The sequence below is a fragment of the Anopheles merus genome, chromosome 2R (assembly GCF_017562075.2).
Source record: "Anopheles merus strain MAF chromosome 2R, AmerM5.1, whole genome shotgun sequence".
Taxonomy (NCBI): domain Eukaryota; kingdom Metazoa; phylum Arthropoda; class Insecta; order Diptera; family Culicidae; genus Anopheles; species Anopheles merus.
This window is the reverse complement of record NC_054082.1, coordinates 28826948-28854488: the sequence shown is the minus strand read 5'-3', so window position 1 is coordinate 28854488 and position 27541 is coordinate 28826948. Positions and strand designations below refer to the sequence as shown.

The 27541-nt window shown below is 48.3% G+C and overlaps 3 protein-coding genes across 3 annotated transcripts; 2 read left to right on the top strand and 1 right to left on the bottom strand.

The window, feature by feature from the left end:
* The first annotated feature begins 500 nt into the window (after positions 1-500).
* On the top strand, positions 501-16143 carry LOC121590938 (dipeptidyl peptidase 9). Its single transcript, XM_041911136.1, has 8 exons — positions 501-2907; positions 3001-3277; positions 11848-12127; positions 12199-13063; positions 13142-13498; positions 13592-13814; positions 13890-14082; positions 14180-16143. The coding sequence occupies exons 1-8, from the start codon at positions 2077-2079 to the stop codon at positions 14382-14384; spliced, it is 3231 nt and encodes a 1076-aa protein (XP_041767070.1). The 5' UTR covers positions 501-2076; the 3' UTR covers positions 14385-16143.
* Positions 8496-9426, top strand: LOC121590940 (zinc finger protein 512B-like). The gene is made up of 2 exons (XM_041911139.1): positions 8496-8679; positions 8763-9426. The coding sequence occupies exons 1-2, from the start codon at positions 8674-8676 to the stop codon at positions 9288-9290; spliced, it is 534 nt and encodes a 177-aa protein (XP_041767073.1). The 5' UTR covers positions 8496-8673; the 3' UTR covers positions 9291-9426.
* A 71-nt stretch (positions 16144-16214) lies between the features above and the next one.
* Positions 16215-20189, bottom strand: LOC121590939 (serine protease inhibitor 88Ea-like). Its single transcript, XM_041911138.1, has 4 exons — positions 20115-20189; positions 17414-18089; positions 17220-17334; positions 16215-17130 (listed from the first exon to the last, which is right to left on the bottom strand). Exons 1-4 carry the CDS (start codon positions 20147-20149, stop codon positions 16553-16555), a joined length of 1404 nt encoding a protein of 467 aa, XP_041767072.1. The 5' UTR covers positions 20150-20189; the 3' UTR covers positions 16215-16552.
* Positions 20190-27541: the final 7352 nt, after the last annotated feature.

Sequence of the window (27541 nt, the reverse complement as noted above, 5' to 3'; positions counted from 1 at the left end):
TGTTGCAGGTATTAATGTTAACCCAATTCCGATTCTTGAATTTTAATGCCGGAAGTGTCGGAATCAAATCCGACCCGCGAGTGCAACGACTTCGGGTCGGGTATTGAACCTACCTTAACCCGACCCGACCCGAAACTCGCCGCATCAACGGGTTTCTAATGTTTTCTTGCACCTACCGGAGCCGTTGCACCTACTGAACCTACTTGTACCTTTTGGGTCGACCTGAACGACTTCGGGTCGTTTATGAATGGCTCCGATCCGATAGGTTTGGGTTGACCCGCCCATGACTACTGTCTAGAAATAATAGTATAAACATTGATCGCAAAATTAATATTCCAACATAGTACTCAACAGTTTCACCTACGACAATACAAAACTGGAAACCTGTTTTGAAATGCCAAACAGCAATCGGGCACTCCTGAACCCGAACTCCACCAGCCAACGCTGTAGTGTAAACGGAAAAAACGACCACCTCTTTGGCAGCTGTCAAGTACTGCCGAGAACCCACCCCTAATCAAAGTGTGCAGGCAACAAAACAAAAGACCTGAAAGCAACTACGGTGTTGGTGCGTCGCAGGGAGGAAAAACGGGACACGCAAACGGGCCCCAAACACCTGTCAAAAAAGACGGGACAGCGCAATCTGCGAAGGCACAATCCGCCAACGACGACGATAACGGCAAACAATAACAACAACAGCACAACTAACAACAACAAGCAGCAGCAGCAGCCACTTCCAGTTTGCAACCCTCGCGGGGTGTTGTTTTGTGCGAACGTGAAAGAGACAAAGAGGCAGAAAGAAGAAAAGTGAAATCCCATCCATTCCTACCCCCACCGACCCACCCGCCCAAGTTGAAAAGAGAAAGTATCTGGCGCTAGTGGGTGTCTGTGCGTGTGTACGTGCGTGTGCGGCCAGTGGGAAGTCTTCCTTTGGCCATCGCCGTATCGTGCGTGTTTCCGAGACGGAATTCTTCTCCACCATCGCACTGCCACAGTTGCAGACAATCCCGCGCAGCTGACCTTCCGCCCCTTTCGGTTGGCCGTCCTCACTCGCAGCTGAGAGGTCTAAGGGCGCAGGGTGGCACCGCTTTGCAGACAGTGGTGGGAATCGGCCAGAACGTCGCAGAACGGAACGATAGCTGTGTGGTATCAGGAAGAAAGGAAGGGAGAGGAAGAAGCTGGTGTAAAAATGGTTGGTGCAAGCGGTGAAAAGTGAAACGCTCTCTGCACAAGGGAGGGAGTATGCAGCCGAGAATATAGTAAGTGCAGGGTCACATTTCGTCACCAGCGGAAAAAATAACCATCCTCACCACGCAGTTTCGAAATAATGCTTCACTAAATCGCTCTTCTTACGTGACACACAAATCCGTCGTATTCGGGCGCTCGAAAGTGTGTGTGTGTGCGTGTGTGGCTGTGTTACTTTATTTTTCTTTCGCTTATTTTGTGCGTCGCGCGTAACCCCTCTGTGTGAGTGTGTGGCCACAAGGCAAGGAAAATAATAAATAAATACGCAAACGTAACGACGACCGCGCGCGCGTCTCAGCGCCGCCCCGTTGGATGGTGGTGGTGGTGGTGCCATACCGCGCTTACAGCCAGTGGTCGTTCACATTTGCGATAGGCCAGCACACCAGTAAGTGCGACCAGATAAGCGTGTGCAACCCGCTGCTAGGGGCGAGGAGAAGAGGAGAGCAGCTCATCGTGAAACGCGTGAAACCGGAATCGGCCTTGCTGGCATGTGTTAGCGCTCGCAACGCTCCTCCGAACCGGGTGTTTGCCGCGGATTGCACGGGTCGACGGAAAATGTGTGACCGCTTCCGGTGCGGTAACAGTGGGTAGTAGTGCGTGGTGACGTTGTGTGGTTTGCGGCCGTTTGTGCCACCGTTTGTTTGCTCATCCTCGGCGAGAGTGAAAAGATCACACCGGGATCGCATCGGGATCGTTTCGGCTGCGGACAACGACAACGGTAACGGGCGGGATAAGCTGGGTGAACTATATCTGGGTCATCTGGTCGGGGTACTGTTCGCGCTACTGGTCAACTTGGAGGAGGCGGCCCGCTTCTGGTCGAAGATACGGAGAAAAATGGATGGCACCAGTGGAGGAGGAGGAGGAGGAGGAGGAGGAGGAGGGGGAGGAGGTGGCGGCGGCACGGGTAGCAGTGGTCCCGCGAGCTCCTCGGCCCCCGCCTGCCTGATGGTAACCGACGACGTAGCCAGCTATCTCGGCACCCCCACCACCGCCTACCCGCACTACTCCTCGTCGCGGCACACGCCGGGCAGCCGGACGCCCGCCGGAACTTCCCCGGCCGGTAGCGCGCTGATGAATGGCATCACCTCGGCCGGACGGTGGGAACCTTGCGGGGCGGCTGCGCCCAGCATGGTGCCGCGCAAGAAAAGCTGGTCCGAGCTGAAGTGCATCGTGAACGAGACGCGCCGCCAGATGGCCACCACGATGGCGGCCTCCTTTCCGATGAGCGTGAACTTTCGCACCCTGTCCGATGGGCGGACGCGCGTCTACTTTCTCAGCCCACCGCCCGCCAACGGCTGGGACACGATACTGTTCTACGCGGACGTACCGCCGGCGGGAGAGAAACGCAGCAAACTGCTGCCGGCGCTGGACGCGAACGAGGAGCTGGAGCCGGACGGGGACAGTGATGGTATCGATGAGGATGAGGATGCGGAGGGGGAGCGACGGTCGGGAGCGGGCCGGAAACGACACCTTCCGTGGCACCAGCTGCTGGAGTCGGTACTGGGCCACCTGTCGACGAGCAACTCGCGCGAGGTGCAGCTAATGCTCGAGCGCAAACGGCTCTCGATCTGGGGCATCACGTCGTACGAGCTGCACAAGGCGAGCGGCAAAATTGTGTTCCCCGCCTGCAACACACTCTACCAGTGTTTGGACACGGGGTACGAGGTAAGGGAACAGAAACACACACACACACTGCCCCCGTCGAAATAGTGCCAAATACTTACCGAAAACGGCGTGCTCGTTGTTTTATTTTTGCAGGAAAACCCGCTCTTCCCGTCGGAGCTACGGATCTTGCAGCGGGCGGCAGCGATCGATCCGCAGATCTGTCCCCAAAACTCGGACCTGGTGGCGTTCGTGTGCAACGGCGACATCTGGGTGGTGCACACGCACAGTGGCCATAGCGAGCGGCTGACGTACGCGCACGACGGGCGCCGTTCGTTTGCCGAGGATCCGCTGACGGCGGGCGTACCGTCGTACGTGATGCAGGAAGAGTTCAGCCGCTACCAGGGCTTTTGGTGGCAGCCGGAAAGTCACGGTAAGTTTGATATGTGTGTGGTTTTAGGTTCGCGAGCGCCCGGGATGGGCTGTTTGCAAATGGCGGTGGTATCCGAGCTGCTGTAAGTGATCTTTTCACTTGATTAAAACGAAGATCATGATCGTACGCTTGCATCATCATGCGGCAAGGGCAATGAACGGCTTGTGTCGCGGTGGTTGCTCTGTACCACACGCCTCACACGGAAAGCGTAATCCATCGAGCGTAAAGATTGGCGTTTCGCAACATGTGACATTCAGTGTTTTACATGTTCTGGCACAGGCGAATCTGGTTTCAATCGAACGCTGTAAAGCTTCCAAGGGCCGTTGGGAGGGTGTAGAATGAGCGACACGGGTGGAAGGCAGTACCAGAACGCCAATGGAGCTTCAAATCGTAGTTGTAACTTTTAAGTAAGACGATGCAATAGCACCTAACCGCTAGTCGGCATCCGGTTGCAACTGAGCTGCCCAGCGGAAACCTTAGATTCCTGCTTGGGTGCACTCACAGTTTATCGATATTAGTATCGTCACACTCTCGGTATCTATTTTTATCTACCCGTTGAAGCTTGAAGACCGTTAATTCCAATCAAAAATCAGCGAAATCCCTGCAGTCAATGGATAAAAATGTAATTATACGAATACTCGCCTTAGCGTGCTTCTTGTGCGCACCGACATGACGCTACAAATCACAGCGAACACTAACACAAAACACCACCACGATCGGACGCGTACGGTCTGACCACCGAAAGCTCAACCACCACCATTTGCAGAGAGCGCATAGATTAAACCCCTCCCGATGGAACAACAAACCATAGGGTTAGGCTTTTTTCCTACCACGCTCTACCCCACCACGAGGTTGTTTAGGGAATAACAGAGTGACGGCACGTTGTTTTCGCGATCGTTGCTGTTAATTGCACACCCAAATTGGAGGTGCATTTTGCGCGTGTGTGTCTCCACCGACGAAAACGGACTTGCAAAAATGTATCCTCCTGTAACTTGTAATTTTATGTGCCCACTAGTGACCATAATATGTGTTTATGTGTTTTGTTTTAAAGATTGTAATGGGAGATTTGTGGGGAGATTGTACACATTTCTGTTTTTTTTTAGTATCAATTTGAATTTTTTTTTATTACACTGAAATGAGGATAGTGATCATTATATTTTCACTGCTTAGAGAAATGTGTTATTACGGAGATATGTTGGTCTAATTTGCCATTTATGGAGAATATTTCTCATTCAAGAGAGTTGTCTGGTACTCAAATGCTGTATATAGGAGCTTCTTCGGCAGATACCACAGAAAGGATTGGCTATCTGCAATAGTAGCAGAGTTACATGACGGACAGTGTGTGTGTCTTGTTTCCTGTTAAAGAGACACATCCTGAGATCCTTCCTGTTAAAGTTAGTTGCTTCTGAATTGAAGAGCTTTGACTCAGAAATCCATAGCCTCTATGCTATTTACGGATTTACGCACTATCGAATAAGTCTTTGCTACGGGGGTATTTGATTTGTTCATATGAGGTTTGAACCCCCGATCCCTTGGCGGACGTGTTGTTAGGTACTGCGAGTTGACCATTGTACCACGAGAACGGCCCGACGTGGAACGTATGTAGAAGGATATGTAGGCTTCTGTGCAATGGTTTATGTGGCCTTTCTGGGATATTATGGAAGCAATTTTAAAGGAAATCATGATTTTTTTTCACATGTCACTAGTTCACAACAGTACTAACGCACTCTGCCATCAACTGACACTGGTCACCGAAACACTTTCGGGTCAATGGCTCGGCGAACGAACCCAACGGCATGTCCAAAATGGGGTGCATCTATTGCGTTGGATGCGTTTTTGTATTTCTTTTTTTTTTGTGGTTCGGTAGGCTTTGTTGACGGTGAATTGAAAACCAATTTAGTGTAGCATAATTAGAAAGCAATAGAAAACCACACTCCATCGCATACGCACACACACACACACACACATGGTAAAATGATGAAAATGAACAAAGAAACCGATCGAGAGGTGCACGACGACGACGCGTACACGACCTTCACCGTATCTGACCGCAATCTCCTTTTCAGATCGGGTGAACGGTGTGCACTAAGCGGCGAAAGACATGGGGTCCAGATTTTTCCACCGAATTGATGAGAGTGATGATAGGATTGAAGCTTTCCCAATATTACACTGGACGGTTGCTACATCGACCAGACAAGGGGGCGCAGTAATAGGCCCGGGGGCTGTTTGTTGCTAAATCATATTTAAGGGTTTGGACATGGGGAGACGACACGCTGCTATACCATTTCGTGCCAACCATGTACGATCGCTCTTCAACAAATTATTTGTTAGAGTTACACCTTTTTTATCTGTAGCTAAACGTACATACACATATTAAAAAGCGTTGTTATGTTAGAAGTTAATCTATTTCTAAGCAGCCATCGGCATGCTCTAAGAAGAATGTGGCGACCAGTCCTCTATTTCCCCAGGCGTTATCGGCAGCGGACAGCAACCGTTACGCGTTACTCGCGTTGTGTTCGGTTGCCGTACGCATTGCATTGCCGAAACAATACGGAAAGCGGTACGCAAACAAATCACATTATCAGCGTTTGATTGCGTCTTCGAACGGTCGATTGGGCCAGAGCGATTGTTTCACACCTCCTCAGCCGATGATTGACTCCCAGCAGTTGCTGTATCGCTTTCGTACAGCGTTGCTGCTAGTATTGCAGTTTGTATCACCATGTTGTGGTGCGCGTTTTTTTCCTCTCCAGAGTGCCGGAGTGGTTATAATTTCACGACCAATTTCGCCAGCCAGCCTGCCAGCCAGCTAGCACCTCGTGCACCGTTTCAACATAGAACGTGCGCCACAGTCAGCATACGCAAACTGGTGCCCGCCCCCTCACACACGAGCTTATCGGGTGCATCAGCACGCAGCAGCGAGGTGGATATGCACATGCATGCTTGAACGCATCTCTTGCACAGAGCCTATCGCGCGCACAGGTCGTTTGTTTTGTTTCCTTTGCGCGAGGTGTGCCGATCACTGCACCACTGCACCGAACACTGCGCCGGTCGGTAAGCGATCGTTTATCCACTATTACATTGGCTTTTCTTTCTGTATGATTGGTGGGCGCGTTTGTTCTTCAAAGTTGATAACAATCGAATAGTGAGCTGGTTCATAATAGCTTGCTTCATTGGTAGTACGCATTTTTATGTATAAATCGTTTCAAAAATTATTTAAATTTATCTACAAACAAACGCTTTGCTGCATTCCCACAAGTTAATGCTATGTGTAATGCGTACAGCAATATTTAGTAATCTTTTCAAAACATTAGCAAAACCAACACAAATTAAGCCATTTAGACTTTTCTCAATAATGTTTTGGAATTAAGGATCCGGATTAAGGATTAAGGATTAAGCAAGATTCAGTGAGCAATTTTTCGAGCAGTTTTTTTTTTTTCATTCCGAAAGTCGCTGGATCGCACGAATCTTTGCTTGTAGTCTTTTGATAGGTGCAACGAAGGTGCTTTTCATTTAGGGAATAATGCTCCTTCTTCTTTACCTTTATTCTGGCATAACGACCTACGCGGTCATGCCGGCCATTAGAGGCTTCCGAGAGCTATTAAGGTACCACTCAGCCGGACAGTCAGTCCTTGTTTAAGGGAACGGTCCTTACGAGGCTTGAACTCATGACGCTGTTAAGTCGTGCTAGCACCAAAATATATATTAATGCATATATTTAACATATATTAATTAATATGGTCGAGAAATTTCCGTTTTCGAATTCCTAAAGTATATTGATGTAGGGCAAAGATTTGTCACCAACACATGGTGTCGTCTGAAGGAGCGTTATGATCTATGAGAAGGCGAATAAACGACAAGCCAGCGCTTTGCCTTTTGCCAGCATAAATCTCCGCATTTGTTTATTTTGATAGCATATTGGCTAGAAAAGCTAGCCACTGTTAATGATTCAAATCTTAATAAAAAAATCGCAAAATTAAAAAAAAATCGCGTGTCTTCGAATGCGCGTAAGTCGAGAACCCCGTAACTCGGGAACGGACTTGTAAAAATGACAGTCGAGCAGAAAGTGGTAGAGCTCGTATACACAAACAAAACGTATAATTTTAAAAATATAGATGTTCAGAGCACTAAAATGTGTTTTTTTTTAAGTTTCTGCTTTAAACCACCAACGTATAGCTTCGATTGTTTGCTATTGCATTTCGACATTCGTCCCTTCGTACGTTCCCCTCTTATCTTTCTACTTCATCTCTAAACTTCCCAACTGTTGCACAAACTAATTCGTGATTCAATATTGACGCACTAAAACTTGACACACACACACGTATACATTTTTCTGATAATTTGATCCCGAAACGTTATCGATCACCGACAATCGTGCAGCGTGCAGCGATCGTCGATCGATTTGGGCGACGTGTGCGAAATGATTAAAAATGCCGCCCGATTGCGAGCAAATAAATCTTTACGTAAAACAAATACTCTGACTGCTTACTTACTGTCACCACCGATCACGGCGGTGTGCCCCGACCGGACAGTTTTGTCGGATTGATCTCGTGCCGATTCGATTCCGCTTTCCGTGCTTGTGTGATTGACGCGCGGAGGAAAAATGCACGCGTGCGCTGCAACGCGCGCAACATTTCGATTGACTGGTCGGGGGGCGCGCGAGCTCCCTGTTGTGTGTTATGCGTATTTCGGTTTTTTTGGATTCGTTTGTGTAACTTTAGCACAACGCTTTTCGATTGCTTCGATCATTAGTTGCTGCACAAAAGTTCGTCCGACTTAAAATTGCAACAAAAATCGCTCCTCCGTGTATAACACATGCTCGTGCAAATGCCAATTCCTTGCACTACTTTCGGGGCTTGTTTTTGAAGATGCGTGTTTGCACATCGCGTGGCACAATTTTCGTTTACGCACGGACCAATTGCTCCCGAATTTTTGGCTCCAAAGGGTGTGTGTGTGCGCGCGTGGTTGTGGGCAGTCACCCACAGTGGAAAGGCGAAAACCTTTCGCATCCACGTGGGAAGTGTTAAGAAAGTCGGTACGCAGAGGAGGGAGAGAGGGCAGCAAGAAAGGATTCCCCCCACAGAAGTCACGTACGTAGTGTAGGCCTGACGATAGCCCGCCTCAAGAAGAGGGCTCCTTCTGTTCGGGGCCCCACTACTCGATGCTTCGGTGGAGTTGCATTTGTTCGTACCCACGAAAGAGCGTATAAAACGGCTCGGTGGTTAGCGGAATAGCATCATTCGTCGGTGTTCTGCAGTAAGACACAGGTCGAATCGACAACCAGTGTAGTGTCAGTAGCTAGCGAGCAACAAGTGTACAACTCTAGTGCCTCTAACCTTTATCGTGTCTCCGTGTGGCTTTGAGCTTCCTCTACATCTATACACACGCGTCTCATCATAATGAAGGTAAGCCGTGGGCGTTATTCCGGCACTGTATTGATTTTGACGAGCCTGAACCAAAAAAAAAAAAACCGCGTCACCATTTGCAGATCTTCATTGTGCTGTCCGTGGCGTTGGCAGTCGCAGCCGGTGCCGCCGTCGAAGGGGGCAAGGCGAAGCGGGGCGTCTGGGACTTCGGGTCCGGCCACGAGTCGTCCTTCAGCAGCGGCGGTGACTTTGGCGGGCACGACTTCGGCGGCCACAAGGAGGAGGAGCACGTGAAGCATGTGACGATCGTGAAGAAGGTCCCGGTCCCGTACCCGGTCGAGGTGACGAAGCATGTGCCGGTGGAGGTGAAGGTACCGTACCCGGTCGAGGTGGAGAAGAAGGTCCCGGTGTACGTGGAGAAGAAGGTGCCGGTCGTGGTGGAGAAGAAGGTCCATGTTGACCGGCCCGTCCCGTACCCGGTGAAGGTCCCGGTCAAGGTGCCCGTCATCCACAAGGAGTACGTCGAGGTGCCGAAACCGTACCCGGTGCATGTGGAGAAGCCGGTCCCGGTCTACATCAAGAAGCCGGTGTACATCGAAAAGACGGTGCCCGTTTCGATCCACATCAAGAAGAAGTCCCACTGGCACTGAGCCGCGAGAAGGGGCGAGAAGTTCCTAGTTGGGTTATGGAGGGTTAAGTTGTTGTAAATAAATAGACTCACTAGAGAGAGAGAGATACGTGCACCGTGCTCTGTCTGGCTCTGATAGACATGGTGAAATATTAAAACATTGGCTTTTTTATTGTGTGTTCTTCATTACAAGTAAGAGGATTTAAGATTTATATGGTTTAACCAGTTGGGCCTTGTCTTTTTGATCTTGATTAATTCGGAATTTTATCTAAAGGACTCTTAAGGTCCTCAAAAAATCTCTGAATCATCATGCATATGGTTTGACCAGTTGGGCCTTGTCTTTTTGATCTTATTTAATTCGGATTTTAATCTAAAGGACTCCCAACGTCCTCAAAACATTTTAGAATCATCATGTATATGGTTTGACCAGTTGGGTCTTTTCTTTTGGATCTTGTTTAATTCGGAATTTAATCTAAAGGACTCCCAAGGTCTTCAAAACATCTCTGAAGAGATCCTCGTGAAGATTACGTGAAAATCATATTAACGATCATTTATAGGGCGTTGTTTCTCAACAAAGAGCTCTTTCTTGTCCGTCTTCTTAACCGCATGTGTGGTCATCCCGTTAAGAAGCGTTATCGTAAATTATGCTCCACCGATTGATAAAAAAGATTACATAACGGAACTCCACCCTGTTTCGAACCTTTTGCGAGATCCTACATCACTTTGCTCCATTAGCTCAGCACCCACCAGTTTTTGTGTGAAATGGAAGAGATTTATGTCCCTTTCCCAACCACCTCTAACTCTAATTTAGATCATCCCTCTGACTTACCAGCGTGGTCCGAAGACCGTCTGTATACTGGACACAGACTGGCGACGAACCCTTTCGCGATCGTGCTGAATAAGGATCGATCATGTAATAATTACACATCAAGCCAGCGACAGACAGCGGGGGCACGCGTTTTCGGGTCACTGGGCCATTAGATCGCGTCTCGAAGTTATCGAAAGTGAAAAGTGCACTGGCCTTACTTGTTTGTGTGGCGCTTGGTGGTGGTGGCAATGGTGGTTGGTGCATTGCTTCGCGATAGATCGAGATGAATCCCGGCGCGGCACGGAGTTATTTAATGCTCTCACTACTTACCACTCACCGTACCAGTGTTTCGTGTGTGCGAATGTGTGTATGCTTATGCGCCTTCTTTTTTGCCGCCACCATTCATCGTTTGCAATCACTCGCGTTCACTTACAACTTGATCGCATGGATGCACCGGGGCGAGAGATCGTTAAGATATTGCAAAGGAAAAAAGAAGGAAAAACAGGGATAAAACTCTCGAACCTACCAACTCCACTTGCACACGTCGTCAACGCCGCCGCCGGCATCCTTGTCCTGTAAGAAATGATAATTATCATGGGTTTCGGATTGGGTTTTGAGGTTAGATCGATGGGGTAGTGTACCGGTACGGGTGCAAATAAAAGGCATTAGACGAGTGCAATTTATGCATTATCGCTAAAGTCGATCTGCTGATGGTTGCTGGATTCTTGTGCAATCTTCTGCCACTGGAACGAGCTGGGAGGGATGGGAAGGGGAAAAGTTGTCCGAGCAATAGGGGGGAGAGAAAAGAAAAAAAGGCGTCTCTGAAGTAATTAAACGAGTTCGGGTTTCTGTTGTTTTTTTTTTTTTTTGCTTTTGCGCAGTGGTGTGTAATCGTGTTAACAAATTGAGCCATAGTAATTGTGTTTAATTGAGCTCAGTAAGGTATGGAACGGTATGAGCAAAAGGTAAGCTCTCTATATGATCAGATAAGCTGAAAGTGTTGATCGAGAAGCGGACAAATGGACTTTAGGTGGAGATTTGAATTTCGTTGATTTAGCGTTGACGTACAATGTTGTTTGTTTGTTTGTTTGCCTTTCAATGTTCCTATTTCTTCCTGGTAGAGGAGGAAAGAAGCGAGTAAAACGCGTAGTACTTCTCCCCGATTTAACAAAACATCGGCATTTTCAAATCAACATGTACAGCGAAACGCGTGCGCGTGCGCATTTCACACGTGCTGATGGCGACGACGGGACGGTTGCCCTGGTGACTGCGCAAGGAAAACCTGCGCAAGACACAGACCATTTGGACAGGAAATGTGCGCTGCACCGTCCTGAAGAGGTTGGCAAACGGTTTTTCCTACCATTTACTACGCAGTTCTCTGCTGCATTGTTTCCCGACTTTCCCAATCCCGCTACCGGTTTCTCTGTTTTGCTTTAAAGTTCACTAATGAGTGAACTCTTTGCTAGAAGCGCGCCGACTGGTTGCGCGTGTTGTCGGTGTGTGGTTATGAAACTATCGCACAAAATGTTCGCTTGTGGAGGAGGGGTTTTGCTGCCCGAACGTGGGGTAAATCGGTATGTAAACACATAAACCGAGCCAGGCATTACATGCTGAGAGTGTCGCTCCACTTTATCGTGATTGTTGTTTTGTGGCCAGCTTGATGAATTGATGTTGCATTTAAATTAAGTGTTGAAATTTAAAACACTAAACATTTTGTTCGAATTAAGTTGTGGCAACATTTTCATACCGTGCCTTTTCCTTTTCGCTACAGACGAAGTCTACCGCATCGTGTACGAGGAGGTGGACGAAAGTGACGTCAGCCTGTACACCTTTCCCTCGTCGCAGTCGGCCGGGCGGGACTACGAGGAGTATCGGTTCCCGCGTGCCGGCACACCGAACGCCAAGTCCAAGCTGAAGCTGGTCCAGTTCCGGCTGTCGGAGAACCTGCGCATCACGGACGTGTGCATCAAGGAGCTGCAGTGCCCGCTAACGTTCGCCTTCCCTTGGCTGGAGTATATTGTGCGCGTCGGCTGGACACCGGATTCGCGATAGTAAGTGTGCCACATTTCACAGTAGCCGCCAAGCCACACTAGGTGTTTAATGCCATCTTTCTTCCCCACAGCGTTTGGGCCCAGCTGCTCGATCGGCCCCAGCAGCGGCTCGAGCTCGTCCTGCTGCCGGTGGACAATTTCTGCGAAATCTACAGCAGCTCGTCGTCGTCGCCCAACTGCGGGACGGCCGCCACCGGGGGCAATGGGGCCGGGTCGCAGGGCGCAGCATCGTACGGATCGTCCCCTGGACAGCAGCAGCCGCAACACCAACACCACCACCACCACCATCACCACGGGCAGCAGCAGCAGCAGCACCATTCGCATCCGCCGCGAAAGTCGTCCTCCGGGTGGCGCTCACCACTGGACAAATCGACGACGCGCCCGCTGCAGGTGATCTACACGGAAACGTCCAGCAGCTGGGTGAACGTGCACGATGTGCTGCAGTTTGTCGAGCTGTCCGAGCAGGAGGTAACGTTCCTGTGGGCCTCGGAGGAGTCGGGCTTCCGCCATCTGTACTTGGTCACATCTAGTCTCAGCCCGAACGGTTGCAGCAGCAGCAGCAGCAGCAGCAATAGCAATAACCATCACAGCACAAACTCCCATCCAACGGCACATCCAAAGCAGCAGCGGGAGGGGGCACACGGGACGGAGGTGAGTAGCGGTGGCGCCGGGACCACCGACCACTCGTTGCCATCGATGGCCTGCATCGGCAGCACGCTGGTAGCGCGCATCGTGCAGAAGGTGACGCTTACCGGCGGCGACTGGGAGGTGCTCGGGCGCAACGTGTGGTACGATCGGGCCCACCAGCTGGTGTACTTTATGGGACTGCGCGAGACACCGCTCGAGAAGCACCTGTACGTGGTGAGCCTGGCGCAGCCGAACCATCTGCGACTGCTCACCATGCCCGGGTACTCGTTCACCGTGGAGTTTAACGATGTAAGTGTGTTTGAAAGGGAAGGAGCTTGCGTATTGTAGCGTGCAGTACACGATTGATCGATTCATTTCGCGCCACAGGATTGTACGCTGTTTCTGCAAACGTACTGTAACATCTCGACCCTGCCGTCGTGGGAGCTGGTTCGAATAGCGCACGACAGCAATACGGCGAACGGAAACGGCTGTAGCCACGGGCCGTCGCTACCACCCACGCCGATCGACGCGCTGCGGCTCAGCTCGGTGGGCTATCTGACCGAGGGCGGGCCCTCGGAAAATACTCAGTACAACCCCTCGATCCACAGCCCGCAGATCTCGTCCGGGGACGTGCTGTACGCGATGGTGTTCAAACCGCACAACTTCATGCTCGGCGTGAAGTACCCGACCGTGCTGAACGTGTACGGCGGGCCGGAGGTGCAGACGGTTAGCAATACGTTTAAGGTAGGACATCGTCGACGGTTTCGCTTCATCTGTTTACGGTTCTGCGGGATGCTGGATTTTACGTCTCTCTTTTTTTTGCCCTTCTTTTTGCAGGGAATGCGTCAGCTAAGGATGCACATGCTTGCCTCACAGGGTTACTGTGTGATATGTGTGGATTCGCGTGGCTCGCGCCATCGGGGCGTTGAGTTCGAGTCGTACATCCGGTGCCGGATGGGTACTGTGGAGCTGTCGGATCAGGTCGAGGTGTTGCGAATACTGGCCGACCAGCTGGGCTACATCGACATGGACCGGGTGGCAATCCACGGCTGGTCTTACGGTAAGAAGGTCGACTCCTTCGCTGTGTTTTACTGCTCTTTTTTTTGCTAATTTACGATGGTGCCCTTTCCCCCAGGTGGCTACCTAAGTCTGATGGGGCTGGTGCAATACCCGGAAATATTCAAAGTTTCCATCGCGGGTGCACCGGTCACGAGCTGGGAGTACTACGACACCGGCTACACCGAACGCTACATGGACCTGCCGGACAGCAACCGGTCCGGCTATGCGGCCGGCTCGGTGCTCAACTACATCCAGAAGTTTCCCGACGAGTAAGTCAAGATAGAGCGAGAGAAAACGGCCGGGAGGAGGAAACTAACTGCAACCATTCACACTCATTCTCCATTTCCAACACACTCTACTCCCCAGGGACAATCGGCTGCTCATCATCCACGGACTGATCGACGAAAATGTACACTTTCACCACACTTCCCAGCTGGTGAGCCGGCTCGTGCGGGCGAACAAACCGTACCAGCTGCAGGTGTACCCGAACGAGCGCCACTCGCTGCGCAACCTGGAGGCGAGCAAGCACTACGAGACGAAGCTGCTCTCGTTTCTGCAGAACCATCTCTGAACCAGCGAGCCGAACAAAGCGAAACCACCAACCGGTCCGGGAGTGGGGTGCGGTAGGCGATTGCGCCACCTCCTATGCGCTTCCGGCTCAAGTCGCAGGGGCTGGACGATCTGGAGAAGGCTACGGCACGGCAGTACCTGCAGCTGCTTCTTCGTACACTGCCACCAGCGCGATCAACGCCCTTCGTCGTCTCTCTCAGTGTCGATGGAATCAATTCCAGTGGCGATCAACACCACCACCACCATCACCAACACCACCACTACCACCTGCTCGTTGCGCTCGTGGATGATGAGCCTGATGCGCAAGTTGCGTCTGTTCCGTGTTCACGCACTGTTCGAGCGGTGCTAGAGCCGAATGGAAGCGCATCGGCTGGAGCAGGATCAGTGTTCGCTTTTGTTCGCTCACGGGGTATATACGCTTGTGGCAGTCGCCAACGTGGTTGGCGCAGTAAGTGTGCGCTCGTCATTCTCTGAGCGGTTTGTGTGCTTCTAATACGCACAGTCGTGCCACGAGTAATTGCGGAAAAGTGGAAAGCATTTGTGCAAGACTAAGAAACGAATCCTCCGATGCTCTAATCCGGGCTTGTGCTAAAATAACCTCCCCCTTTTCCTTCGGCCAGGGATACATTCGGCAAGCGGGTCTTTGGCGAGTGGGGTAAGCAAACACCCAGTACCCAATCTATTCGCCAACTAGAACAAACGAACAAAAAAAAAACAAAATCATGTGCTCACCATGCTCGCCTACCGGCCTTACCGGTTTGCGGGCGCTGTTGGATTTTATGTGTAGTGCGTTTTTTTTTCTTCTTCTTTTGTTTAATTTTAGTTGTGTTCCATTTGTTCATTCACGGTGTGTTTTGTGTGCAGTGCTGTAGGACAGGCCGTTAGTGCGAGCAGCTTGTTGTGTTTCGTTGCTGCAGAGCGAATCATAGTGCTAAGCGCGTGTAGATAAGGGCGTGCGCGCGAGAGTGTCGTTGGAGCCGTGTTTTGTTTTCCCGATTTTTACCCACATTTGCGCGATCGAATGGGCAGTGTTCAGCGAAAGGATCCCTTTAAGCTTACCATATAGGCATATTAAACGCTTACTCTGCAGAACGTTGTTAGGGTGGTACTGGATCAGCCACACATACACATACACACCCTTACCCATGAGAGGGAGAGAAAGAGAGAGAGAGAAAAAAGAGAGAGAGAGAATCACACGGTTTTTAGTCATTTATGAGAAATTATGTACAGTGTGTTCTTTTTTTCTATTCTGTTTGCGTTTGCGCTCGCTACACGGAGCTTCGGTTGATGTTTGTGTTGTTACAGCTTTTAATTTTTAAACAAAAATATATACATTATACGTAGGAAAAGGATTGCGATATGCATATATTTTTCACTCCGATAAAAAACAAACAATTTGCGGTTGTGCATAGAGCGTGTTGTTGTATATTGACCGGCGTGTTCCCTTTCGCCCCGATGAGATCACAGATGAAAGATGTTGACCGTTCGCTTCCTCTTCTTTGGTGCTTTCGGTGAGGAAAACTAATGTAATGTGCAGCTAAAACGGGTTAGCCGCTTTGGCAACTCATTGCAAAACAAACACAAACACACACCAACAACATATTTGCGGCTTTCTAATTGGAAAATGGCAACGGTACGCTTAAACTCATGCGCCGGTTATGCCGGAATCGTGTACATCGCAAGGTGGCAGAATGATGTGTTCCGCGTGTATATGTGTTGCAGATTGGAAAGTGAATAAACTCTAGCATGAAAAATTCTAATTCTAAAGATAGTAAAAGTATGGATATTTTCCGTTTATGTATAATAATTTTTGAAAGAAAAACAAACAATTTCCGGTCAATGTCTTCGGTTTCGTTGGTTTTATTCTTATAATCAAAAAAAAGTGATCATGTTTCGTTGAAAGGTATCTAGTCGAGCGACACACTAACTTACAATCTGACATCAAACCAAAAGGTAAAACAGAAGCAAAAAAAAAACAGAACTGGGAATGAAGGACGACTCAATCGTCCTCGTCCTCTATCGTGGCGCTGGTTTCGCTCCTTTCCGATCTACCGCTGCCAGCCTTGCACTTGTTTTGTTCGCTTTTTTAAAATAAATAAGTCTAAGAAAAAACATAGTTTTCCCCGCTAACAGTAGTTCACTCGCAACCGGGCTCGGCCGCACCGTTTTTTACTCCGGCTGGCGGTAGACACCGTTGAACAGCACCGACCGGGTGCCGTAATCGTAGATGAGGAAAACGAACGGATGGTTGCAGTGGAACATGGCCGGATCGGCCGGGCGGGACGACCGGAACGAGAACGCTACGGTCGCGGACGCAGCCACCGAACCTTCCTCATTGACCTCGATCTTGGACTTTTGCAGCACCTCGTCGAACAGGATCGGTTCGCGGCCGTCCGTGAACGCATCAAAGTTGGCCCCCTCGTCGAACAGCTGGCCCAGACCCATCCGCTCCAGCACCGGCTTCATCCCGACCGTCTTCTCGATGCTGAACTTGGGCAGCTTCACGTCGACCTTGCGCGAAATGCCCTCGTTTACCACCTCGTGCAGGATGTCGGTTTCGGCGGCCAGCCGGCTCAGCAGCTTGGACAGTGCGTTCGGTTCGGCCGGCGGCAGGAAGACAAACATCGACACCTGATTGTCCGGATTGGCGGCGGCCTGCTGGTACGGCCCATCGTCGGCATTGTCTGCGCCGGGGCCAGCACTGTACGGGAGCTCGAGAATGTGGCAGCCGAGCTTTTCGTTGGCAGCTGGAAGGAAACGGTGAGCGTGTGATTAAGTGATACGCGTAAAGCGGACTCCAACCGGGGGGGTCAAAGGTGAGAAGGCCTCAACGCACCATGGCTGAACGTTCCCTCGACGTGCATCATGTCGACGAACTTCTGCTGGTCGGCGGACACGTAAAAGATTTCCTTGTTCGTTTCGGCCGCCTTAAACTTGGTCTGCCACGTGCCCTGTGAGTGAAATGAAAAAAAGGGAAAAAGGATTAACGTCTGAAGCATTCAAATCGCTTCCTCACCACCACTCCTTTACCTTAAAGTAGGCCGCATTCGCGACCGCTAGCTTGGTGTTGCGCGTGATCGCTCCCGGCTCGAGCAGATCCTTAATCTGGCCGCGGGTCGCATTCTCCACCCACCGGTTAATGTACTCCCGCTGCTCGTCCGGCTGCGTCTGGTAGTCGAGCAGCTCGATCGTGTCGGCAAACTTTTGCTGCACGCAGGTCGACACGGGAATCTGCCGGCCGAAGAACAGCTTGTCGGCCGAGCTGAAGCCGACGGCATTGCTTTCGCTGAACCGACCCCGCAGCGACTTCCGGGCGGTATCGTACGCCTCGTACACGGTCGTCTTGCTGTCGGCCCACTGCAGGTTGAGGCTGGTGCGGAGCAGCTTCTCGGTCGTGTCGCGCGCCCCGAAGTACATCATCAGCAGCACATTGTACAGGCTGTAGGGTGAGAAGAAGAGGTTTTCGTTCGGCGTTGCCGTGTTGATCGCGTCCAGCAGCCGCAGGGTAAAGATCGATTCGCCCTTGTACAGGCGGCTGCGCGACTGCTCGAGATCGGTCGCCTTTTCCGCCTTCTTCTCATCGCCCGGTGAGCATTGGCCGTTGGTGCCGTGGTGGGGCACGATCAGCAGAGTTAGGAGCAGAAGGGGGGCAACCGTGCCCAGATGGTTGGAAAGTTTCATGTTTGCCCGTGTGGTGGTGGCGTTCCTGGGTGGATAAAAAGAGAAGAAATTGTACAGAGGATTAGTAACTTCATCGCGTAAAGCATGAAAGCTCACATGAGTATAAAAAAAAACGTTTAACTGCAGCGTAAAATCCCCAAGGATCGTGCCTCAAGGATGGGAAACATTGAGCGCTTCATTTGTGCTTCAACGGTCGAGCTCTGTAGCGCTCTCGGTAGTTTATGAGACATGATGCTATGCGTCTACCGGCGCTCTCACACGGTCATGGTCAAGTGTTGCGTAGCAGCCGCATTGACGTGCATGGGATTGATTAATGAGGGAATTCCCCAACAGCTGCGGGGCAGTGCCGTACACTTACTTCCCACTTAGCGCCAACAAACGATTCAATGCCGATGGAGAGAGTTTCATCTTAATTACTTCTGTAAAGGTGTATTGCTTTGAAAGCAGTTTAGGAATAAAATATAAATGGAAGCAAATTAAATTTCCGATCTCTTGCCAAAGGTGCATCGATAGAAGAGATGGAAACTAGTGGCTCTTCATGGTTCTGTTGCACATGTCAAAAGGGTATCTCGCTTAAACGCATGCATAATGTATAGATTCCTATTCGAATCCCATCAGTCCGTGCTTTTTTGATTAGAATGGGGCCTTCTTGCATCACTTCATCACGGATGCACTTCAGTCGATTTACTTCTGTACCGCCATAGAATGATTGCTTTTTTTTCCTACTTAAAAAATAGAAAATAATTTTTTGTAGCAAAGCTAGGGTGTGGTAATCATCGTGCGATAACACGTCTATTTTCATTTCTTTGTAGGATGCTCATCGACCGGTGCTGCTTTTGCTGCTGTTGTTTGGTATGGGAAATCGACCGTATCAGAGTTTAGAGAGGGGGAAAGGGCCGATAAGAAGGTCATCTCGAAGTGATTTGTTTTGTGTCTTTTTACCCTGGCTTTCTCACTTCTTCGAAGAACACCACCAGCTAAAATACGAGTGCATTGCATTCTGTTAAGGTCGGCCATTTACAAAATTTGAATAGAAAATATAGACGCTTATTGAAACAAAATTTAAAAAAATGCCCTTATTTTTGTAACGTTTCAAATTTATGTTTTAAAATCAATTGCACACAACACTGGTGCATAATTAAAAAAATAACAACAAATGGGGGCTTTACCAAAACACATAACGGTACTTTGTAATGCAAACGGTGGATGCGGGAACGATCTATTTAGATAAATGCCAAAGGTTTGAGGACAGCAAACCGATATTTTTGTCTGTTGTACCATTTGTTAATGCAATTTAAATGAGCACAATAACGAGCATTTTTTACGACGCAGTTTTTACCGTCATGCCCGGTTGCTTCCAGTGCCAGCAATGAGAGACATTTTAATGTTGTGTTATATTTGTGTCCGTTTTTTTGTATTTTTTTGTTTGTTTTGCGATGACGTAAGATGGAAAAAGTGAAAATTGTTGCAAATAAATGAGTAACAAATTTGCAAATATAATTGAATTATCTGTTTCAAGAACATATCGTTTTAAAACCATTGTTTCCCTTTCTGGTTGAATGACTTATAAATTGCAAGAAAAAAAAAAGAAGGAAAGGTTATGTGAGTTCGATTCCACGGCCAAACTGATTCGTGCGAATAAAAGAAATAAAAAAAACGCTCCAATTGTTCAATACACATCAACTTAATTCATTTGTTGTACGAAAACCGCAAACAATCGATGCGATCGTAGGAAAGTAAACCTGCGATCACGTGTTACACCGCTGCCTTCTCGGGCTTTGTGCAGTGCGCCGACGGGGAAAGGGGAAAGACTGCACCTGCACGTTGCAAAGTGCATCATGTCTCTTCGGCTTTCCACAGCGGTACAAAACAACGCCACATCGAATTTTGGCCCCAAACGGTCGGCTATGCGGATGTGTTTTGTACAAACACAGGGAAAACTTTGCTGGGAAAATCCCATTCCTCTGTGTTACCATTCTCTATAGGATTAAAATAGCTTTAGGTGCAAGGAAACCACTTTCTTCGGGAATTTGAATGGCAACATACTTACAGTGCACATGCTCGATACACAATGCATCGAAACATCCGCCTGGGTTGTGTTGGTGGCAGTGTGCAAAGTTTCCCCCAAACTTTCCCAAACGGAACTGCTGCTGGCAAAATCCGCCCGCATAACCTTATTAACCGGGAATGCGCCCGACGGTGACGGAGGCTAGGCCGCGAGGGGTAGGGTAGGTGGTTGTGAGCCATGAGTCACTTTCATTGCATGTGGGTGGTGAAACAATGCTCCTCGAAACATGTCGGTGGTGTGGCAGAAGCAGCAGAGCATTCGAGAGGGCAGGGAGGGCGAGGGGTGGTGGGTCATACTGTTACAGCGATACAGTCCGAAATACGAGCGCCGTAATTTGAATATCAAGTCCTTGAAAACAAAAATGCAAATTTTGTATTACAAAAAAATCTTTACCCCGTTTCGGTGGGGAGGTCTCCTTGGGTGGAAGGGACGCAATGGATTAAGCCCGAAAGCGAGCTTTGGTGACGTTTTTGTGCAACCAATTCTTTTCCTGTAGGTATTATTCGGCAATTATCCAATAGGAATCTCGAATCATTTTGCCCATGAGATTTCCAGTTTGATTTCACTCTTAGTAGACTGTTCCAACTTACAACGCTTCGTAGAAACTTAACTGAACCGATGGATGCCGGAATTAATCGCGCTCTCCTTCCCGCCCTTTCCGCGTGTGCGACAATGTTTCGTCACGCACTGTGGGCAATCGAATGCAAACGAACCTTTCATGGCACACACAAAAAAAAACAACACGCACACCCAAACACAAACACAACTACGCGGACCTCTACAAACGAACCGTGGCCGCTTTAAACAACATGGCTCAAAAGTCGGTTGCGCGTTTGACTCATCCAAACCTCCCACCCCTTTGCATTGCCCACCTACACACAACCACCCGACGCGATAAAATGCATTCGAAGTGGTAACGGACATTGGGTCATCCTCGGTGGATGTGCTACTGGACGCCATTATGTAACTTGGATAGCGGTTGCCTGGTTTTGGGAAGGCCAAACTGTGCGTGTGTGTGTGTGTGTGTGTGCAAACACAGACAGACACACTCACACCCTGTCTAGGCCCTTCCGTCAAACAAAATCAAAGCCTGCTGCGTTGGTGGGGTGTAGGCAGCTTGCGTTTGCTGCGTCGAAACGGGGTTGGAAAGGAAAGGTTGCAATCGCCTTTGTGGCCTTTTTCCTGGCTTTCCTTCATTCTCTCTTTCGTGTTTCGTGTTTATTACTTAACCCACCTCCGTAAGCACCCCTTCGCACCCCTCATACACACACACACACACGCACATACAGGGACCGGATCTTTGGCACACACACACACAAACGCGCGCGCGATCAGAGTGAGAGTTTGTGCGGCGGTTCAATGCGTCATCTCAACGACCTCTTTCACAACCACCTCGGTTCGACCACCACCTTTTGTATGCGCGTCCGCGTTATGCGATAATTTGTGCAGCTTTCCTGGGGTGGTGTCTGAAGCAGGGAGGGGGGGGGGCAGAAGCAGTTTCACTTTCAGTTGCTTTCTTCCGCAACCAGAAGCGGCTGCGTTACGGAAGCTGGGACCGGAGTTGCTCTTCCGTTACGCAGCTTCCGTGCCACGCGAGGTTAATCGAGCGAGCGAGGACAGCAAAGAAGAAGAAGTAAAAAAAAATATGGTGGTTTGCGGCTATGGTTGGCCCTGGATTTGGTGCGCGTTTCCGATCACCATTTTATTTGTACGGTTTCGACGGGTTCTTGCTGCTGCTGCATTGTGATGGGTTCATCGGAACACCACACTGCGTAGCCTTCCTGTTCGTTAGGAAGAGCTTTGTTGTGGTTCACGGTAACAGAACTAATGCTAAACACCAGTGCACTTTAGTACAAGTTCCAAGTCACAGCACTTTAACAAAAACACGATCTTCTCCAACCCAAACTGCTCGCCTAACAACGCACTACAGCTGCCCGCTACTAACCTTTGCAATGTGCGCACCCGAACACTCGAACTAGTGATTGGTCAAGCTACTAAAACACAACGCCACTATTCCCGTTTCGGCTGATCCGTTCCCAGGGTTGGTGGAAAAACGCAACACCACCTCGTAAAGCTCGTCCGGTGCGCGTCCGACGCGGTTTATGTTTGCTGCGAAACTGAGTAGGCCGTGCTAGTGACGACTCGCTTATGACTTTGGTACGGGGCGGCACGAAACACGCCGATACACGCACTACCACACCAGTCGCAGCAGTGCATACTAGCACTATTGCAGTGGCGCTTTTATATTTTCCTGTAAGTAATTCTATTTCAGGAGTGGTTTTGATTTTCGCAAACAAATTGGTGGTGAAGTGTACAATTTATTAAAAACGTAATAAAAAGTAAGCTGCTGTAGCTTTGACCAGAAGTGTACGGTGAGGCGATGCGTCATGCTCCCAGTAGCGTTCGTGCGAGTGTTTTTGTTTCCAACGATCTTCTCTCGATCACTGTTGCAGCTTAAGGTTAGATAAGAGATTTGTTGGAGGCCAGATAGAAGGATGAGCTTGAAAGCTTTTCTCTCTCTATCTCTCTCTCTCTCTCTCTCTCTCTCTCTCTCTCTCTCTCTCTCTCTCTCTCTCTCTCTCTCTCTCTCTCTATATATATCTCTCTCTCTCTCTCTCTCTCTCTCTCTCTCTCTCTCTCTCTCTCTCTCTCACTTATAGTACTTGGAATACCGAATTCGATGACACGCGATGTGTGTGTGTGTGTTTTTTTTAATTCAACTCTCATGTAAGTAGCCTACTAAGGACGGCAGTAAAGTACTTCAAAGCATCACAGCCGTTCCATTGTGTGTCATCGCAACACGCACAAAGGACATCAGGTATTCACGTCAGTGTCTAGGTTCTGGAGCACGATGCGGCTACACAAAAAGCAATCTTATCAATCCTAGCCGGAAGTCGGAACCGGCAAGGTCGATCGGTGCCAATGACACGATGCTACAGTCCTACCGGAATCCCCGCAATGTTCGCGGCCAATCTATCTTTCGTTGCTATCGCAAAAGGGAAACAGAACACAGCACGTTCCGTTGCCAAAGTTGTGTTAGGACGTTCGGGAATCCTTTTTGGGATTTTTTTTTCGTAGCAACCCACTGCAAATGCTTTACATCATGTTTGCCGGGGCAAGGCGCCTCGCTTTAAGTTGCGGGCCAAATGTGAATGATCTAGCGTTCGGCGTTTGGCCCTGACCAACGCGGTAAAGGTGAACCGGTGTGCAGAAAGCAAACAGTCTGTACAACAAAAAAAAAGGCAAAAACACATACAAACTCCCCCATTGATCTATTGCCCGGCAGTGGGGTGCGTATCTGTCGGGTGAGTTATGGTTATTATGGGTGGAGAGTGAAAACAAGACTTTACAGGAGGAGTTAAGAACATCGATGGAGAAGAATATACGTTAGAGGAATATAGGATGGAATGGGAGGGGAAGGCAATCAAAAAAGATAAATAAACAAATGCAAACGAAAACTAAAAGCTTACCGGGTCTTCCAGAGGTTCTCATAGTTGTTGGACACTTCCTAGACTCTTTTTTATGGGAAGTGAACTTCATATGGAAATTCTTTCGTCAAACAAGGGTGCTATAGAGTCCAATTCCCATTACATTAAGCTCATTTCATCGATGAGAACTCCTGGAAAACCCTGTCCAACAAGTTAAGATAATTGTTGCATGCTTTAGTATTAGTACGCTTTAGTTTAGATAATGATTTACTACTCTTATACTACTACTCGAATTACCAATTCCAATCACTCTAAATAGTCAACTGACCGGTTCGCTGCCAAGGCATAAAATGTACCAATATAACAAGCTTCCGTCAGAGCTCGACGTGATGACGTTCGTTCTTTAAGAGCCCCCTGTTTCGATGTAACGAGTTTTTACAATGCACTTGCACATACCAATGGACCGGTAAAATGCAGCGGACCGGCTGCTGCTGGTACCGGCCCTAATGCATATTGCCGGTAGTAATTAGGGTATTTCCCGCACTTACCGCGTCGCGTGCTGGTGGTTGCTGGCCGGGGTGCGGTTGTGCAACTGCATAAATATTTACACTTCAACAACCCCCTCTAACACCCCCCCCCCTCCTTCCCGGGCTTTTAACCATTGTCTTCGCCCATCTGTGGCCCTCGGAGTCGGTTGTAGTGGTGGGTTAGAAGAATTTGTTCTATACTGAGGGTTTTCCCTCGAGACGTGACCTAAAACGGACAGTTCTAAACGAAATTGCAAGGTGGTATCAATGTAGAGTTGAATGATAATATTTACGAGCTGCGGAATAATTTATTTAATCACCGAGATGTGCTAAAAGTGGCATTTGAGCAATGAGCGTTTTTAGCAAATGTTGTTTCATAAAGGTGCTAAGGTAGATGAACCTCCGCAGCGTGACACATTCAGGCTATTTTGTATTCAAAAATAAATATTCTTGACGCCTTATTAATGAGGAATCAATCATTGTGCCTAATGGTGACATTTTGCCATAAACTGTTGCAAACAATAAAGTGCATCTATTTTTGTACAAAATCGTAATCAATAAATTTACATTGTGGTTGTTACATGTGGGTTTATGCGCACATAATGTTTCCTTGTTGCAACGTCAAGGGCACGATTTTTGATCCACCACCCGGAAACTGATCACTGTTGGCTTTTGGTTTGTTTCGCTTCCGCTTCTGCAATTGTTATGGTTTTTTTTCCAACTTTCTAACGCATATTCTTCCATTCACTGATAAGCTAGCCGCTTCCATGCTTAACGGGGCTCACATATGTCTATCGGCGTAAAAAAAACCAGCGAGCGCTAAAGAGAAACAACAGTTTAGCTAAACAATGCACCCACTCAACCGCAGGCCGGCCGGCTGATTAGGCGGAAATGGATTATTGTTTGATGGTTTCAAGGTATAATCATAGCATGGTAATGATGTAGTGCACGGTCGTGGGTTATGGTCGAGATTGATCGCGAACCGTGCATACAGATATGTACCGTTCACTGCGAGATCAGAACTTATTCTTATTGCTAAAGCTATTTGTTTGTGTTTGTTGGGGTGTTTTGCTGTGATGAGGTACTGTGAAGTCGATGAGAATATAAGAACATAATTTTAAAATATGACCTAGAAAGTCTTTTGTAGATTTGTTAGTTAGTTCTATTAACATTGATGATGCTATGCAATTAAAAACATTGCCATTTAGTCAAGTTCATAAGCAAAGGGGAACTAATCCCTATGAATTCTGGAATTGATTTAAACTGATAATGCTCGTTCCGGAGCATAATTTTCTCAATTAGAACGATCGGGATTAGGTTCGAAGGTATTTTAAACTTAGTAAATTTGTTCGGAATGATCAGATGCACGGAAAGATGTTATGTATCGGCAGGGGCGGATTAAGCACTACGCAAACTTAGCGGCCGCGTGGGACCCCGACGTCTCAAGGGGGCCCGAGGAAAGGAACCCCCCTCCCGCCCACAAATAATTTTGCTTCGAAATCTTTCTCTGGTTTAGAAATTCTCTTAAAACTTCTCGCTCGTCACTTCAGAAGTGCCTACATTCGCGTGACCGCATGGAGCCTCAACTCGTGTTAATCCGCCACTATGTATCGGGCTATTCAGATCGATCGAAATAGTTTCTTTCTTTATCAAACAAAACTTCGTTCTTAGTTATTCAAAACTATTTTAAGTCCAACTCTGGTGATCCCACGAGCAAATATCGAATCTTTTTCAACTCTGTTACTGATGTCGAATCCATCCGAGTCTTGGAACAGGTCTCAGATTCTGCTGCAGTGATGGCACCAAATGTGTGGCATTGGGTGAGGAAATCCTTAGACAAATTTAATTAATTTAATTAAAAGAGACAATTACCAGGCAATTAATTTCCCACCGTACACGTTAATAGCAATGTAATGCACATTCATTTTTAAAATTATTTCTCTTAAAAAAATCACTTCTTCTCTTGGACGGCAGTGTTGGTTTAGCGCGCACTGTGGATAAACAAAGAACGAACCACTCATCTCTACGACATAAACACAAATTTTGCCCTCCCCTCCCCAACCCCACAGGCCAAGCACGGTTTTCGCGAGCTCGCCAACGCTCCAAATCGGTGCGATTTTCCCTCGCGGGCGATTATTTTTGTAAGGCGTTTCCGCCATGCAATTGATAGCGATTTGCGAGGGCGCGCGAAGGTTCGTACGCCATACAAGTTCACAAGCCCAGCGCCCTCGCTTTCGATCACGGCTTAAGCACCACAGATTAAGCTTAAACGACTGGAAAATCAAATAATCAAAGAAAAAACGAAAGCTCCATAGCTTCATTGGTTTGTTTGGTCAATATATGGCATTTTGTAAATCGTCATTATATAGCTGTCCTTTTCTTGCAATGTGTTGCGTCTCACTTCATCTGACCATGGCCTATATACCCTTCAAACTTTCCGAGCAAAAATCAATAAGAATAGTGGGTATCAACACCAACGATTGGAGTTTAGTATTTAAACAATCGTATCGCCGTTCTAATTCTAGCGATGCATAACTTCAATGCGAAACCATATAACAGAATAGAGGGAAGCCGAAAACTCATCAATCGAAAGCTCCACTGGCTGGGGATCCCAGCAACAGATGGCGCCACCAGCTTTTTCGCTATTTTTAGAATGCATGAGTCGTTCACCGTCTGCTAAACGAACTCTTTCTATATTCCGTATAGGTAGAGAGCTTGAGTCGTTTAGTGGTCGTTTAGTGGATTTGTGGCACTTGGGAACCGCTTCGATTTGAGGAAGAACGCATTGTGCAGCACGTCTAAAGCTTTCTACCACCTCTTTAACTTTAAATTCACTTCACTACATCATGTTTTCATCAAAATTTAAAGCAAAAATTGTACTGTATCTACGTCCAAATTGGTGTACTTTTAACACCCAAGTGCCACAAATCCACTAAACGACCACTAAACGGCTTCTAAACGACTCAAGTTCTCTACCTAAACGGAATATAGAAAGACTTCGTTTAGCAGACGCCAAACGACTCATGCATTCTAAAAATAGCAAAAAAGCTGGTGGCGCCATCTGTTTGTGGGATACCCAACCTGTGGAGCTTCCTCGCTTGGAGGAGAGCTTTCTCATTTCCTCTGTACTGTTGTATGGTTTCGCATTGAAGTTATGCATCGCTAGAACTAGAACGGCGATACGATTGTTTAAATACTAAACTCCAACGGAAACCACCAGCACTGAAGCAAGTGAGATTTGAGTAATGGTCGTTGGTGTTGATACCCACGTATCTGACCACACGACCATTCATATAGATTTTTGCTCAGAAAGTTAGAAGGCTATATAGGTCATTATAAGATGAAACTTGTCGAAACACATTGCAAGAAAAGGATAGCAATATAATGATGAGTTGTAATACGCCATCTATTGATCAAACCAATGAAGCTGTGAAGCTTTCATTTTTTTCCTATG